The 17,634-nt window shown below is 45.7% G+C and overlaps 1 protein-coding gene across 1 annotated transcript in view; it reads left to right on the top strand.

The window, feature by feature from the left end:
• Nucleotides 1-17,634, top strand: part of Parm1 (prostate androgen-regulated mucin-like protein 1) — a 97,363-nt gene that overhangs the window by 59,624 nt on the left and 20,105 nt on the right. Inside the window, exon 2 of the mRNA XM_048425455.3 lies at nt 4,392-5,078. Within this exon, the coding sequence (XP_048281412.3) occupies nt 4,392-5,078 (687 nt within the window). The remainder of the gene's footprint in view (nt 1-4,391; nt 5,079-17,634) is intronic.

Raw genomic sequence — 17,634 nt, 5'->3', positions numbered from 1 at the left:
ATGTTCATCTGGGGTGTTTTTATGCTAGTAAAATATCTGCCTTTAGGTAGTCAGGGCAATGGGATACAGACAATATAGCAAAGCTAAGATTTTTAATATCTTATGCAAGTCATGATAACCAACGTCGTCATACAGTTTTGTGCATTGTTGCTTGGTTAGGAGTAGAAATTGCCTTGAAATAAGTACGAAGTCAGTAGCCATAGGAAGTAAATGACCACCTCCAGAAGCAGGCAGGATGGGAACAGAAAAGTGAATTAGTAAGAATTGCACAAGGAAGCAGAAGTCTCCAGCAGCAAACCAGCTCTTGGAGCGGCCGTTTTCCGACCTATAACAAGATAACAGAATAGCTTTTGGCCCTGCAGGATATAACAATGCGAGTGTCATTCTGAACAGCAGATAGGTTAGGTAGCCTCATGTACATTCTTGTCCTTTATGAACAGCTAAAATGTTATCTCTTCCATGACTTTTCTAAATGTTGATTGACAATGACATTTGGATATTTTTACATCCTGTAGTGCAGAACTTATTAATCTCTCTCTGAGGCTTCAAGTGAACCTTAGCTTTACTTTTACAAAGCACTTATCACATCATGTTACCAGGAAGTTGGGTATGGTTCCTGTCCTGCTCTACAGTGAACTCTGAAGACAGAACTGTGAACAGAGAAACTACTCAGCCAGCACTGGGAAGAATGAGTGAGTGGATGATGAATGAACGAGGTGAATGGTCAATGGAAGAATGAATGACGGATAAACTGGCAAGTTAGTTCATGAGGAGTGAATGAATCTGTGCTCTTTTGGTGAGTTCTCATTTACCTCTGACTTCTAGAGATCCTTTGACCCAATGTCCAGGCTGAGGCCGACTATCTGCCCATTTATGAAGCTTGGAAGTGTGTTTAAGCACTGCCATGTCTTGAGTCAGCCATGGGCACTGCCATGATATGGAGGCAGTGAGTTCCAGAGTAACATACAAAGCTTCCATACTTCACTAATGCCAATGTCAAAGATTCCTCGGCTACTAGAATACACCATAACAGCCTGGACTACTGTGTAGCCTAAGTTTGGAGGGCTATTCTCTTGTTTCCTAAGGAAGCAATTGTCTCACCATCCACATTCAGAGCCAACTCCTTACAACATTATTTCCTTGCCAGTGGCTGAACATGGGGTTTCATGCCTACAAGGCCAGTTCCCTAACACTCAGTCTAGTCTCTGACCAATGCTTTTAAAGTAAAATTAAACCAGTCATGTTTAAGGACGTCCAGATGTTAAGTTCAGAGTAGGCTCTGTAATACATATTCCATTAGCCCCTGAATCTGTCACAAGGCATCAGACAAGGTGGCAAATTCTATCAGGATGTCCGGAATGCCTCCCATCTGGTCTTTTCTCCCTTTCTTGGCTAGTACCCAGCCCCTACACTGTTCCTTCTGAACACTGTTTAGGTTATCCTCACCACTGCGAATTCTCAAGAGGAGACTCCTCATGGATGTAGGGTTAGATAGTTGGGGACTTAGTATATTAATGCCTAATATAGTATAGGCTTATATTATGGAAGAAAGACAGAGTGAAGCAAAGATGTTGCCCTCAAATGATACCAGACAGGCAGTTGTCCTGACTGAGCAGCTACTAACCAAACGACATGTGGACTAGATGGGATGATGTTAGCCTAGTCAGGAAGAAAGGACTTTGTTTTATCTTTATATATGTATATGTGAATGCTTTGCCTGAGTGTGTGTCTGTGCACCATGCATGCAGTATCTGTGGAGCCCAGAAGACAGCATCAGATCCCCTTGAAACTGGACTTACAAAGAGTTGTGAACTGCCATTTGGGTGCTGTGAATCAAACCTGGGTCCTCTGTAAGAATAGTCAGTGTTCTTAATCCCTGAGCCATATCTCCAGCCCCTTGGGAAGGAAGGCTTTAAGCATTTGGTTTTTCCTTCCTTGCTGCCTGTCCTTTACAAGTACTTATTTAATATTTACTGTGACCTAGACACTGTCCTTGGCAAAACCACAACAAATAATGCCATGTCTTTGTACCCTTACTAAGCTTACATTTTGATACAAATGAAAATAGGTAACTCCAAACAGAGATACAAGTATGCAAAAAAAAAAATTAGGTATAAAAGTAGGTCAGTTTCTCGAAAAGTTAAAGAGTATTACCCTATGACGCAGCAATCTCACTCTTGGGTTGATACCCAAAGGAACCGAAAACAGAGAGGCAGCAGATCTCTATGCACTCGTACTTGTGTCCATGACAACAGTCTTCTCAATGGCCAAAAGACAGATGATAAGCCGATAAACACAAGGTGGAATAGATGGATGGATGATAGATAGATAGATAGATAGATAGATAGATAGATAGATAGATAGATAGATAGATAGATAGATAATAAAGATAGACAGACAGATAGATGGATGGATGGATAGATAACAATACGGAGAGCATTCTAGCACATGCTATTGCATGGGTAAGAGTTGAAGACTTTAGGATAAGTGAAATGAATGTGTATTAAAAGGACCAAGCCTATATGATTCAACTTGCATGAGACCCCTAAATGATCAGTTTCACGCAGAATATAGAAAGACCCTTTGCACGAGCCACAAAGAGTGCGGACAGGGGGCTTGACAAAATGAGAAGGTTGTAGAGATGGAGCGTGACCCCCTGAGACAATGTTAATAAACTTAAAGCCATGAGCTGCACGTGCAGGTTGTTAAGACGGTAAACACTGGCTGATTTTTACCACAGAAATCCTTCTTCCTCTTTAAAAAAAAAAAGTGACATGAAGCTGGAGTGGGGATGATTTTAATTAGAATCGTCTGAGAAGAGCTTCTGAGGTGATTTTGAGTCAAAGCTAATCACAATGAGAAAAACCTAAGATGACATGGCGTCTTTTTGATTTTGTTCTAAGTACAACAGGGTGTGTTTGAAGTGTTTTGATTAGCAGGAAAATGAAACCAGACATGATAGCACACACCTTTGACCTCAGTGCTCAAGAAGCAGAGGTCGGTGGATCTCTGGAGTTCCAGGTCAGCCTGGGCTACATAGTGAATCCTTGCCACAAACAAAAAGAAAACAGCAAACACCTTAAAAGATTTTAAGATTAACTTGAAAGATGTTCCTGGCTGTGTCTGAAAAGCACACTGAGGTTTCTTCTGGGCGAAACCCTGAAGCCAGGAAGCCTTTAAGAGACCCCTACCGTCACCTGAATAGTTAGCTGGGGATGTTGAAATGATTATGATGAAAGAGAGTATATCAGGTCACAGTTCAAAGGAGTGACTGACTGAGAACTCGATTTGGTATGAGGTACAAAGGATGGCGTCGCTATTTTCAGTTGAGAACTTTGCAGATGGGATTCCCTATACTGAGATGGAAATGCCGCGGCAAAGCTGGTTGGCAGATGGGGAAGGTATAGAGTCAATCAAGGGGCATGCCACCCAGAGTGGGACGGTGAGCCCAGAGCCTGCCGGACAGCAGCGCTAACTCAAAGAAGTCCTTGCTTAAATTTAATGAATGAAGAATAAAGTGAATGACTAACTCAATGGAAGTGGGAGCAAGGGAAAGTGGTTGAGGGAAGAATTAGTTCTAAACTTTACAAAATCTGAAGGGGAAGATTTGGCAAAATCATGATTATAAAAAATACCAGTCTAGAATTTGTGATATTCCCAAACCATACATGAGGGCTTCATTCTGAAACTCCTCTTCCTCCCATAGGAATGTGCTTCTAAAGCCACCAAGCCCAGCCTTGGGGTACAGAATGGCAGAAAGATAGAGGGAGAGGGCAGGCTCTCCATGGCTCTTCTGGATTTGAAATAGAAGCAGGGCCACAAAGGCCCCTCTGAAACTCTACCTGCCTCCTGCCAGTCACCAAGCCCTGATTTCACTGTCTCCTCTCTTTCTCTCTCTCTCTCCACATACACAAGCACACACACACACACACACACACACACACACACACACACACAAGCACAAGCACACACACGTACACATAGACACCCTTGGCATCCCCAATGTGCAGGTGCTGTGCAATGACACTCAGTCATGCAGGCAAATGCCGGGGGTTTCCGCAGAGGGCCTCACCCCCTAAGGCCAGTGATTTAAACCAGCAGGAGAGAAGATTATTTCTTTCCACCTGAAGCCGGTCTTGAGTTGACTGACCCACTAATTGCTCTTCTGGAGGGAGCTTCGGGCCAGTTCCTACTGGGAGTCACAAGTCAAGGCGACAGATGAGTGAGAAGAGCAGGTTTTAAAAGTCACTTTCACACCTCAATGTCACCTGCACAGTGAGGGGGGGAGAGAAATATCTGTAATTACATTGTAAATCAGCTGTGCAATTGTGCATATATATATATGGTTTTCGTGCAATTAACTGTGTTTGTCTTGACTCTTTCTTTCATAGGACTGAGGGTACAGGGGGAACCGACATCAACCCCAGTGCCTGTTTCCCTTCTGACAAAAATGACCCCCTCTCCAGCCACCTTGACTACCTCTGCACAAAACACGGCTGTGACCAGTACCCCCGTGTCCGGTGGCACTCCCAACGCCTCACTTCTCCCCACTGCTGCTGCATCCTTGCCATCTCAGCTCTCCAAGAACATTTCCACTGTCCCCAGAGAAGAGGCTGTCACCAGCCCAGCTTCGAAGTGGAATGGCAGCAACACAGAGTCACCTGCCAGTTTCTCCCCAACGAGCAACAATGTCCACTTGACACCCACTCCCAAGGAGCACGGTCCTGAAACGAGCGTGCCAACCACTACGCCCCAGCCACCCACGCTCATGTCTTCTCAGGCTCCAACCTCAACATCCACACCCCAGGCAACTTCCCCACTGGAGTCTCTGTCTGCCTCCAGCATCTCTAACCACAGCTCCGTGGTGACCAGCATCCAGTCCACAGGAGCTCCGACGGCACCCACGTCCCCAACAGAGGGGCCCAGCTCTAGTCAGACACCCACTTCCCATGTTACGTCCGAGCCGGCACCCAAGGAGAAATCACCCCAAGATGCTGAGCATGACAAAGTGGACTGTGAGTCGGAGACCACCACCCCCTTCCTGATCATGCAAGAAGTGGAGAATGCCTTAAGTTCAGGTGAGTTCCTCTCGAGATGAGATTGATATTCTAGATTATGCTAAAGTCAAGCACCCCTCCCGTGGAATGCACAGTGCCTAAGGGTAATTATGAGGCTCTATAAGAATGCAAGTTTTCAGCCACTTAATATTTTACATTCTTTGTAGTCAGTTGTCATCTGTCTGATGTGTCTTTACAGAATGTCCCAGGGGTTGTACATAAGTAAGACCATGAAGTAAAATAATTGGGTCAAGCTTTCCTGGGTTTTACTTCCAAAAACTTCCTAGCCCCCTCTCAAAATGGGGGAGACCTCCCCCAAACAGGATCTTTTTCCTTTGGGTATCACAAAACCAAAGAGAAAAGCCAAAGCTGAGCATCAGGGGCCTACATCTGTTTATGACAGAGAATGGAGAATTGGGGAGTCTAGGCTCAGACGTAAATGGTTTACCTTGTCTGAAGTGAGAGCATCATACCCACAGGGTTTTCAAAAATAATGAGACTGATAAAAGGAATATTCAAGACTTTTCCTTTAATATGGGAAATTCTTTCTCTCCTTCTATGGTATGGTATTTCCTGTCATGGCAGCTGGTGGGGATGTCACAAATAACATAGATTCAGGTTATAATGAATTTCGAGGTTGTCTGACCATCACTCTAGAAGCATCTTAGATCCAACTAGTTTTGGCTAGCCTGGCTGTAGAGGATGTTCTGGCCTTCAAAGATAAGATTAAGGCTAAAAATTCAGCTTGGACCCTGGGTGACAGCTTCGGCTCTGAGTCCTGACCTGGATCACTTTCTTTCCCTATGCCCTTCACTTTCCTCATCGGTAGTGTTTTGCCATGCACTGTCCTCATGAAGATCAGATGGCAAACATGGTGCTTAGGAGAGCTCCTGGCACAGAATAGCTCCAAAAACTACAATCTGGCTCACTTCTAAAGAAATGTTGGCCTTAGAAGCTGATCACTGTAGGGTAGAGGTGAGAAGGCTTGTTCATAGATGGAAAATAGCATGGATTTTATAGAACACTGCACTCATTTTATTCTCAAAAACCCTGTAAAGTTAGTGTCATGTTAGCCTCATTTTTACCATCTTGAAAATTACGGTGGACAGATATTCAGTCTTTTCTAAAGCTACACATAGCACAACCCAATATGAAACTGTAAACTTCTGGACCCTTGGCAGAAAAGGCTTCCATGAAAACAAAGAACCAGTGAGGCAAGACTGGTCAGCATGCCTAGTGGCAAGTGGAAATGGACCCTAAGCCTTTCCCTCAGTGGTCATGGGGCAAGCTTGCCTTGAGAATAGAAGGTTTCAGTCAGATTGTGTATGACAAGCTAGGGCCAATGGAACACTGTCAGTGGTGAGAAAAGACATCTTTTAGTGAGAACAAACAAACTCTGGGAATGGACATAGTGCTAGAGAGTGGCAGGAAAAGAAAAGCTGAGATTAACGAAGGACTGACTGCTATGGAAGAGCCCATGGGCTAACCATGGGCTAATCGGACAAGCAATCCCAGAAAACTGTAAGCAGGAGACACTGTAGAAAGATGTGGAACTTTGGTGGTGGTGCACACTTTAATCCCAGCACTCACGAGACAGAAGCAGAAGGATCTTTGTGAGTTTGAGGCCTGCGTGGTCTCTAGAGCGAGTTCCAGGACAGCCAGGGCTACACACAGAAACCCTGTCCTGAAAAAGAGAAGGAAAGAAAAGAAAAGAAAGGAAGGAAGGAAGGAAAAGAATATAAATGTGAAATTTCCAAAGGATTAAAAACTGTTTTTCAAATCTTATCTCAAAGGCTGGGGGCATACCAGTGAGGGGAACAGGAATGAAGGAAACATTCCAACTGGGCTGAAGGCGTCGACTGCAGAGGCCTGGCTGAGGTGCGGGAGGTGTATAGTAAGGGCCAGGCATGAAACAGGACAGAACTGAAACCGGAATTCAGTAGCAAGCCCTGTGGAAAGACCGCCTCCATGACAGGACAGACTCTGTCTTGAAGGGAGCTACCCTTCCTTCCTATTCTATCTCCACTCTGACATGCAGCCAGGAGCCAAGGCAAGTGAAGCCAGTGGCATAGCGGAGAGCCGGGTGGAGAAGGGTGGGGGCGAGCCTGCAGGGGGGTAGTGGTGACCTAGTTCCAGCCCACTGACACCCTGCTCACAGTTCCAGGTACTCAGCACTCCATCCTTAGCTGTGCCCCTACCTCTCTCTGCTGCTGTCTCACCCTGACTTCCTGCCCGAGTATGAGGGAGGTACCAAAAGTAGAGTGGGTTTCGTAAAATCCATCTCTCATAAAAGGAGCATCCAGGTACAAGGCTATGGGCATGGTCCCATCCACCTTTTCCTTCCTGCTCTGGACTCTTAGCGCCATTGCCTGTGAGTGTCGCTTTACTTTGCTTCTCGCCCCAGAATTCCACAGATGGGATGGTTTGATACTCTAGAGTACAAAGTCTAAACTTGGTGAAAGGGGATCTCCAGGATCTGATATATTGTCCTGAAATCCGCTAGTTCCTTTACTGGAACGTTCAGGAATGTTCTGGCACTTTTGGCTTGGTCTTTAGATCACATTTCTTCTTTATTTCAACCTAGCAGGGCCAAAGGTTCAAAATTGGTGGCACAGGTGAGTCGCGGTCCTTCGTAGTTCAGGAAAATATGCACACACAGGAACTCTGCATGAAGAGAAGCTTGAATGGATGGGGAGGAGAGAAAGATGGCAGGGGAGGGTGATTATCAAGTCCAGGCCAAGGGTACATTCATAGAACACAGAGAATTTGTCCCTTAAGATCTCTTCAATACAAAATTACTTAAAGTGCATCCACCAGGACCCACGGGCTGTCCTTTGGGATTCAAGCAGAGAGAAAGGACACAAGTGACTCCTAATTCCACTCCTAGCTTCTAACCCAAGAATGAACCAAGACATGTGGGACAAGTATGGGGGCCATGAGATACGGTCTGTCCATTGCACAAGGAAGAGACTATTCCCTGGAGGAGTGATGTGCTTTGCTCAAGGTCAGGCCTCTGCTCAAGGTCACGCCTCTCAGGACAGAGCTGGGCCCAAAATGATCTGGCTCTGGGCCAACCCAGCCTTGCTGCATGCACCTCATCAGCCCTTGGCTCCCCTGAGTTCCTGTTTCCAGACAGCTATGCAGGGATGCTCTTCAAGATTAGTTGCTGCCAATGCTAAGGACCGCCCTTTGTGTGACAGTTGGTCTTGTTCTCGGTGAGTTTACACAGCTCATTTCTATTAATCCATCTTTTCAACAAATACTTAGTCCTAGTCCACTGACTAATTCAGAAACAAAGCAAATATTATATTATGTGAGTTCAAATCAACCAGAGAAAGTGTGATGAAGGTGTCCACTGCAGAGGCCTGGCTGAGGTGCAGGAGGTGTATAGTAAGGGCCAGGCATGAGACAGGACAGAACTGAAACCGGAATTCAGTAGCAAGCCCTGTGGAAAGACCGCCTCCATGACAGGACAGACTCTGGCTAGAAGGGAACTACCCTTCCTTCCTATTCTACTTCCACTCTGACATGCAGCCAAGGCAAGTGAAGCCACCTTCCATGGTGAAGGGAGCTGGGAGCTACAGGAAATGGAGTCTGAGCCGATGGGTCTGGAAAACATGAGCCGAGGTGAGGGCCCAGAATTTCTGCAGCTGATGTCGAGGGGAGCGTACCGCATCTGTAGGACCACCTGCTCTCAATGAGGAACCCTGTATCTTCCCTGCCTCATGCTCCTTTGGCTAATTCTCAGGCCCAGGTAAATCTGACTACTGTATAGTTGTTGACTTTGACGGCCATGGTCGGAGCCTCATCTCCAAGGCACTGTCTCCGCTTAAGCTCCAGAGCGACTTCTCTCTCGTTCTTCTACTACTTCTGTCGGCGCCTCCCTCACAGCCTCCCTCACAACCCTGGGCAGGCGCTCCAGGCAATATTGAGCACAGCAGGGCCACCCCACCCTCTTTCTTCCCCTGTTGTTCCAACCCCTTGCCTTCCTCCCTTTGGTTCGAGAGGACCGCGTCCTGATGGTGCTGAGAAACACATGTCTGCCCGTTCTGTTTTATGGAACTGCACCTGTGTCTATCCCGCTGTTGGCCAACTAAAGACCTCCCTGGGGGCTGCCATGAGCAGATGTCTGAGGGAGATTATTAAATTCCTCAGCTGGTGATCTGTGGAGCTCCCTTCTCCCATCCTCCACATCCAGTCACTCCATCGATCTGACCTGGTGGCTTCTCATCCCTCCCTCTCCCTCTCAGGTTGCTACAGTATTACTGAATGTGGCCTGTTCACTCATCACACCCTTCCAGACGGCCATTTTTAGAAACAGAGTTTTGGATCTCCTGGGTTGTGTTGTTCCATTGGCTCAGCCCTGATGACCCACACCTGCCTAGTCAATTGAGGGCGTCAGAATCAAACACCCCTTAGGCCTTGCCCTTTTCTGTGGATGGAAATAGGTTGGTGATTATTTCAGCCTTCACTTCTGACCTTAAGGAGGTCATAAGTGTTAGACCGGCCCTCATACCTCCAATACAGTAGCCAGGAGCCAAATGTGGCCATCCTTCCTATTAGCTGAACACAGAGAATCCTCCTACTACAGGGCCTTAGCACACACTGCTCCCCTGCCTGAAAAACCCACCCTCGTCTTTTTAATGGACCAGTCCTGTTCCTTGTCTGGACTCTATTGAGCTCCCATCTCTTTAGCAAACCTCCGCTCTGCTAAGTGGAATGATGGGTGCCGTCAATGTGGATCCATTTACCATGCTTCACTTGCCTTGTTATTGCTTGCCGTTCTCTGACGGTATCTCCTGTACCGGGAGACTGCCTGCTTACTGCTAGGAAGGACCCTGCTCACAGGGAATGAACAGGAGGTTATGTCTCAGCCCTCTGAAGTGGCAGATCCTCGGCAGCATTCATTGAATCAGTGAAAGTGTCCATCAGTCAGCACCAGGGAAGCTGCTACACTTATCTGACCATCCTTATCCATAAGATGGAAGAGGAAGAAGATCTGTAGGGTGTGGCTATCAGAGGATAAGGTAACTGTACGCTTAGCTATTACACAGCGCCCCCAAACAATAGCTTTGACTGTTGTTTTATTATTACTTGCTATTTTATTAACTTTTTGATGCTGCCACTATCGTCATCTTTATTATCCTATTTGTCATAATGAAGGATGCCCATAATCTTCAACAAGCATTTATTAAGCCAGGTATATGACTCTGTACTAAAGATACATGTAGCAATGAATAATGGTCTCTTCTCTGGAAATCTACAGTGTAACATGTATGTCCCAGAAAGTAATGTAGAGTCCCAGGCTGCCTGATCAGGTATATCACCAATGAAGGAGGAAGGAGCTTCGGGAGGGGTGGCAGAGGCCCTAGCTCATAAGGTTGTTGCTGCACCTGGGAGTCCACTGGTAGTCACTGAAGGGAAGAATAGTCTAAGAATTATACTTAAACAGTATTCAACAGCAGGAGAAATGAGCAGGGTAAGTTGTAAGAAGTTAGGTTTCTGGTACTCATCACCAATGGTAGACAGGTCATGTTATTAAACTACTCTTCCGTTAGGGAGTTTCACTATAAACTGAGGCTATCTTAAAGTCCTTCGTGCGTGCCTTATTATGACAGCTGTTTACTGCACTGACCCAATGCCGAAGAAATGAGATCCTTGTTTGTGAGATCCTTGCTTGGAGATCAGGCTGTTCCCCAGCAGAGGATCCCCTCACTCAATCCTAGGAATATGCCAATGAGGCTGGATCAGCTGTATCTCTTCTAAAGGTGAAAACTATGCACACAGAGACCGACTTACTTAAGTCTCACGTGAGGGACAGGGACAGGGTCCAATCTCCGCCCTCTAGACAGGTCTTAAGCCAAGGCTTCCTGCCACTGAATCCATCTGTCTGACGTAATGGAAACACTGAGTCAGGAGAGCTAACAATGACCAGCACACTTGGATAGGCTGCATGGGGTGCTGTCTGATCTCCCCACCTGGGTCACCAGGGGGAGGAGAAGCAGGTGGTGCTGGCAGCCATTGCAAGTCAGCGGCACAGTAGACAAGTGTTCTGATCTGCAGCCTTGGCCCACCTAGAAAAGGTGCAGCGTGTTAAATTTGGATCATACTGTGTTATCAAGCCAGGGCTCCTCGTGTGTGAGTGCTCTGATGTGCAAAGTCAGCACAATGCACAGTTCGGGGGCAGTGAGCAGAGGAGGGAGGGGCTGAGATGCAGAGCAGGTCACCCTCATGATGTCACCAGGCTACACACACACACACACACACACCCTTCGTGGCTGTACTCATTCTGCTTGTTACAGTGTGGCACCCGCGAGTCCACGGGGATTGTGATGCATTTTCCAGTACAATGAGAAGGACGAAGCTGTGAAAATTGGTGGCATTTTCAGAACTGTAAATTGCTGGTTTGAAGTCCAGTTTTTTTATTCAGTGGGAACTGTGCTAATAAAGATCCTGAGAGGGCAGTACTACAGAGACATTTGGACATCTCTGTGTCTCCAGCTCCAGGGATTTTCTGGTGTAGAGGACAGCCATGCCTTCGAGATGAGTGCAGACTTGGAAAAAAAAGAATAAACTGATAGAAAAGATAAAAGAATCATTCAAAAATATTCCTTGGAAAGTTTTAGGAGTAAAAAATGTGTATTGTGATAAGTTAATGACCTAGTTCAAAAACATTAAAAATCAGCTATAGGACTTAACATTGATTTAATATAAAAATATATGTATGAGAAGAGCATATGGAAGGAATGCCAGCCTTCCTGAACATATTTTTAGAATGCTCAGAAGAATATATCAGAAAGCAACACTCCGCAAGAGTAGGTAGTCCGACACTCAGTTTACAAATACATCGTACCCGCTAGAACCTGGACCTCTTCATCTTCAGCAAGTGGCACTGGGCATCTTCCTGTCCTCTTCCTCCCACTTTCTATGTCTTCTCCATCACCAAGTATTACTATTTTTATTTATATGCTTAATTATCTTTATGTTCATGAGTGTTTTGCCTTCACATAAATCTGTAACCCACGTGTGTGCAACACCCACAGAGGCTAGAAGAGGGAACTGGGTCTTCTGGACCTGGAGTTACTGACAGTTGTGAGCTTCTGTTTGGTTGCTGGGAAAAGAACCCAAGTCCTCTGATCGAGCAGCCAGAGCTCCTAACCACTGAGCCATCCCTCCAGCCCCACCACGTGTTACAGACACTGAACGAATAGTAGCTCCTAAACTCATCCACATCTGCTCATGCTTGTTTGCAAGTCAGGACTCTCAAAACGCCACAGCAGAAGCCTCCATGCCCGCCCCTCCACTGCTCCCCTTCCCTGGCCTTGCTTATTTATGGCAGAGCAGCCAGAGAGGGGATTAAACACAAATCAGATAGAACTATCACTAACCTCCATCAATATCTCAGCCGTCAAAGCAAATCTCCCAAGTTTTTACTTTATGTAGCCTCTTCCTGCCCCCACCGTGTGGCATCCAAACACCTGGCCCTCACTCTGAGCATCTCCATGATTAGCTGAATCTCAGGTTCCTACGTCTACTGGTCTTCTTCACAACTTAGGGTCACCATGGAAGCTATGCTTCTTTCTGGAACCCGCTCCAACACCTCATTCCAGTTCAGTCCTCGAATCTCAGCTCAGACATCGCTTGTTATGCGTGTTTCCTATATGCCTTTCAATCCAGTTCTTATCGTTCAGTTACAGTGGATCACAGCTTGGCTGTGTCCTTCTCCACAGCAGGGTGATATACCGAGCTGTGTGACTCTTTGTATATTGCCTTCTGCTTCTCAAGATACATGGGGATCGGGAGAAACTGTTTTGGCTCAAAAATATATTCCTAGCACCCAACTTTGCCTAACTTAGAGTAGGTATTCAATAAATACTCAGCAAATTAACATTTTTGTTTTATAAAGAAATGCACACATTTTCTTAGCACTGTATATTCTGAGTTTTGAATTGAAAATGAAAAAAATATTGAAGACTCTCCCCTGTGCGTGCATAGATACCTCTGGTACTCTCTCAAGACCACAGACCATCTCAAGGGCTCTCCGCTGTCATGATGGGTCTCCACTCTCCCCACCCTGACACACCTCTTTGTGCCCACATCCTGATGCCCACTTTGGGCCTTGTGATGAGCACTGGCTGCAGTAACTGTTCTTATGAACCTTAGTCACACTCTCTTGTTACGGGCTAGATTTTTTTTTTCTTAACCTTCAAACCTTGCTAACTCCCAATGGACTCTATTAGATGCTGTTTCAGTTAAAACACAATCATCTATTTCTTCTTTGACTTACCTTCACTACTTAAACCTTAATCTGATTTTGAAAGTATTGCTAAGATACCCTTTAAAAAATATATGTCAAGGTAATAAAACCAGCTGTTTGCCTTCCATATTGTAGCAAGACAGCCATTGTGCATCTTAATTGCCCCAATGCCGTGTTTTATCATATTTGGAGAATTTCTGTCTCTATGGAGCAATTTTTCTTTTCTGCTTCAGACTTGACTTTCAGCAATGATAGGTGAAAGGTGGTTTTGAAAATATTTCACTGAGGGTTAGCATATAAACCTTGATAATGTTGTTAAGAAACCTACAGCCGGGTAGCTCATTAAGAGAGATGGATGAGGACTGACCCAGTCTCAGCTCCACTGAACCATTAGAATGCTCTAACTCAGGACAGCGTGCCTTTTTAGGTAGAGAGATCTAGTCCGGAAATGAAGTGTGGCTCCCCATCTACCTATCAGCTTAGTCAGAAAAGAATCTAAAGATCTCATCCCAGGGAACTGAGCTGGGACTATTGTGTCAAAAAATCATATAAGTGATGCTGAATTCAGTGTCCTTAATATACCTGCTTCCTCCGCCCTAGGAAAAGCAACATGTAGCCTTTTTACAGTTTCTTATGTTCATGGCTAGATGAATATCTTCAAGGAGTAGACCACTGGTTTAAAGACAGAGGTGAATTTTATGCTAAGATGAAACATCTCACTACGCTGGTGGAAGTGAGCCATGGACATTCTGTAACGCGTTTCCATTTAGAGACGGTGCAGAGTGACTTTCAAGATGCAGGACGGCGGGGCTCTGGCGATGGCACGAACTCTAACATGAGCCGGTCTGGCTCAGATCTCTCCGGTGCCTTTTGAGAGACCCTGGGGTGAGTTTGTCTCTCCCTGGACATCATCTTTAAGATGAGGGCACACAGAACTGTACCTAGTCTGTAAAATTCTTATTAAGACCTAATAAGACAAGGGCACGAAGTCCTTCTAATAGAGTTAGCGGTTAATGACGTCAGCTGTTATCATTACAGTTGGAGTCTTAATTTGGGGGGAGGTGGCTACTGCTAGCTCAGACTCTTTTAGACTAGTTTTCTTAGCTTGGAATCTTAGAATGTTTATAAAAACACTTTAAGACTCCCAAAGGGACACTTACAGTGAGTATTGGGTAATAAAAGCCCGTGTAAGTACCTGTCTTTAGTACAATACAGAAAAGGATAATCCAAACGGCATGAAACAGTAACACTTTCACTTGGGGAGTGAAAGGGAGTGGGCTAAAGAATGAAACTGGCCGAGAAGAGCAGTCTTGGGGTGCTTGGGGTGCTAGGGGGAAAACAGTGAGCTAGAAGAAGAGGCATACCTGTAAGGAGCCAGGGCAGTACCCTCCCCTAACTTGCATCACAGTTGGGAAATTAGGTTTTTTTTTTTTTCTTTCCAGTGTTTTTAACTGGAAAACCTCAGAGGCCTGAGTCTGGGAAAATTTAAACTTGGTAAATATAGTGTCTGAAAGCAGGCCCCTATGGGGCCTTGGTGATTAATTACACGGGGACCAGGCTGAATTTAACTAATGGTTCTTAGGAGATCTCTGATTCCTTGGGGTTACTGTAATTATGGTGATGTCACTGCCCTCACCCAAAGTTGTTGGGACAAGTGACCCGGGGGATAAATGGCCTGAAACAGTAATAATCAAAAACAATAAACATGCACATTACTTGGCAAGGCGTGGGGGGGTGGGGAACTGTGTGTCTGGCTCTGACATTGGCCTTACCGGCTTTCTTGTGGCTTGTGAACAGGGAGGCTTCCAGAGTGGAAGGCTGCACCTACAAACGCCGGGCTACCCCAAAGGGAAAGGGGCCTTCTCCTGGCAGAGTGGATGAGTTCAACCAGAGACCTCGGCCAACTCTTCTGTCTCATTATGTCCCTCAGGATGGTTTGATCTGAAGCCAGGCTTCACGTTTATTATTAAAGTACGAGGTAGAGTATAGGTTGCCACGGTGGCACAGCCGTCGTCTCTCGATGTTCCTGGAGACAAGGTGGTGTCCTTCCCATAATATATCGTCCCCCAGGCAATATTCGCAGAGATGACTTGGGAGTTGAGAACCCCAAGCTGGTCCCCTGCAGACGGCCCTCCAGCCAACTCAACGTGAGCTGTGCCCCCGACAGCCCCGGAGTTGCCCTGTGGCAATCAGCTTAGGCAGCGCCTTGCTATGAGAAAAGGGATAAGCAAGCTCATTGCTATTCTTGGAAATCCCAGGTGGCTCATATTACAGATGTCAAAGGCGAGCTGGAACTGGGCAATCTAAACAGGTAGTTAAAATCAATTCCAAGTGAGAGGGAGGTCTCATTTGTGTCGGGAAAGACTGTAATTGTAAGTGAGGTGAAGAAACTTTAAAACCATGGTAACGGAGAACCGCCAGAAATGGTTGCACTAATTGCAAGCCTGTGCCCCATGCTTCCTGACAGTGGGTACCGTGCTGTGTTCCCATGAGAGAGCAAAGCTGAAAGGAAATGGCACCGGGATGTGGAGTTCATGCCATTTATTACCCTAACCGATTAGCCTTTCCACTGTTCATTTTTAGCTGTATGCTTTATGCAGCAAAGTGTTGATCTATTACTTATCTGTATGGTGTATGTGTGTACACGTTCATGTCTGTACATGCAGACAGTGTACATGCATGCATATGCACACTCTGTGTGGAAGCTAGAGGTCAGAGATGGGTGTCTTTCTCGGTCGTTCTCCACCTCAGTTCTTGAGACAGGGTGTCCCACTGAAGCTGAAGTTCACCTATCTGACTGCAGTGGTTGACAGTGAGCCAGGGACACACCCATCTTCTGTCTTCCCAGCACTGAGATTAGAGGTGTTCCCAGGTTTTAATGTGGGTGCCAAGGAGCCAAACACAAGTCTTCCTACCTCTGTGGCAAGGCCTTAACTGACTGAACCATCACCCCAGCCCACAACAGTACTTTTAGGCCAAAGGACAAGTATTCTCCAAACCAGGTCTTCAAAATACATGAAGTGTAAAAGTACGGTTGTGCTCCTGGCCCGAGTCTGAAGCCAATCTGTGTGCTCGCCTAGATGCCTACTAGCTAGCTCTTTGATACAAGTAGAAAGGAGGGGGACACTCCAGACGGACAGCAGTTGCCTAATTTCACTCAGTTGGCTTCTTATCCTGTGTATGACGACATCATAAATCAGTGATTTAAAGGCTTAGGAAGGGCTTGGTAAAGAAAAGGAAAACCTTGCAGGACAAGCTTAGGTTGTCCTCATTCAAACACTTCTATAGAGTCGCATACAAAGCATATGACAATAAGGAGCTGTCTTCCTCACACCACAGACAGTAACAAAGTGTGAGTAAGCAAGCTCGAAGGCAGAGGAGACAGCTCCGTCAGTAAAATGCTGTGTACAAGCGTGAGGATCTGAGTTCGAGCCCAAGCACTCACCTACAACAAAGTGGTGTTGCATGTTTGGAATCTCAGCACTAGTTGGGGGAGAGACAGGCAGGTCCCTGGGGCTCACTGACCGGCTAGCCTCATCTAATGACTGCACCCCAGATCTAAGTGAGAGAAACTGTCTCTGGACACCTCCTGAGGAGCCATATCAAAGTTGTCCTCTGACATATATATATTATTAAATTTTATATTATATATATTTATTATATATATTATTAAAATTTTTAATGTGACTTGGTGCAAAGGTGTCAGTCACAGAAAGTTGTAAGCTGCCATGTGGGTGCTGGAAATTTAACCCATGTCCTCTCTGGAAGAAGTGCTTTTAAGTGCTGGGTCCTCTCTCCAGTCTGTCCTCTGACTTCTACGTGCACACGCATATGCTTATGAGCATGTACACATTCCCATAAATAGTCCAAAATTATTAATTTTAATTAATTAATAATAAATTAACTATGTTTCAGAGGAAATCAGAATTATAAATTTCTTATTTTAGGCCTAGGCAAATAAAGAAACACGGTTTGGTATTCCTGGTTTCCAGAGACTTCCAATTGAAAGCCCGCAGGACTTGTACACTTTGCTCATCGACTTGACAGTGCATCTCTCGCCTGTATCTTGGGTGTAAATATGCATTACTAACCGCAGGCACAGATGCCAGTCTCATATGCCAGAGTAAAGAAGAGAACTAGAAAAATGGGGTTTGAGGCAGATCTACCCTTTGAGACTAGATGTGGGAAGATTCTGGGGAATACAAAAACTGTGTGCCTCTTCCCAGAACGCTTCTGGGGTTCCCTTGCCTTTCCACAATGCTATTCCTGACCTTTAGGATACTCAGTGACTTGGTCCTGAGTACATAGACCTTTCCACGA

This window comes from Myodes glareolus, chromosome 8 (assembly GCF_982192425.1).
Source record: "Myodes glareolus chromosome 8, mMyoGla1.1, whole genome shotgun sequence".
In the NCBI taxonomy this organism is placed as follows: Eukaryota; Metazoa; Chordata; class Mammalia; order Rodentia; family Cricetidae; genus Myodes; species Myodes glareolus.
The sequence above is the reverse complement of the archived record's forward strand: the minus strand, read 5'-3'. Positions and strand labels throughout refer to the sequence as shown.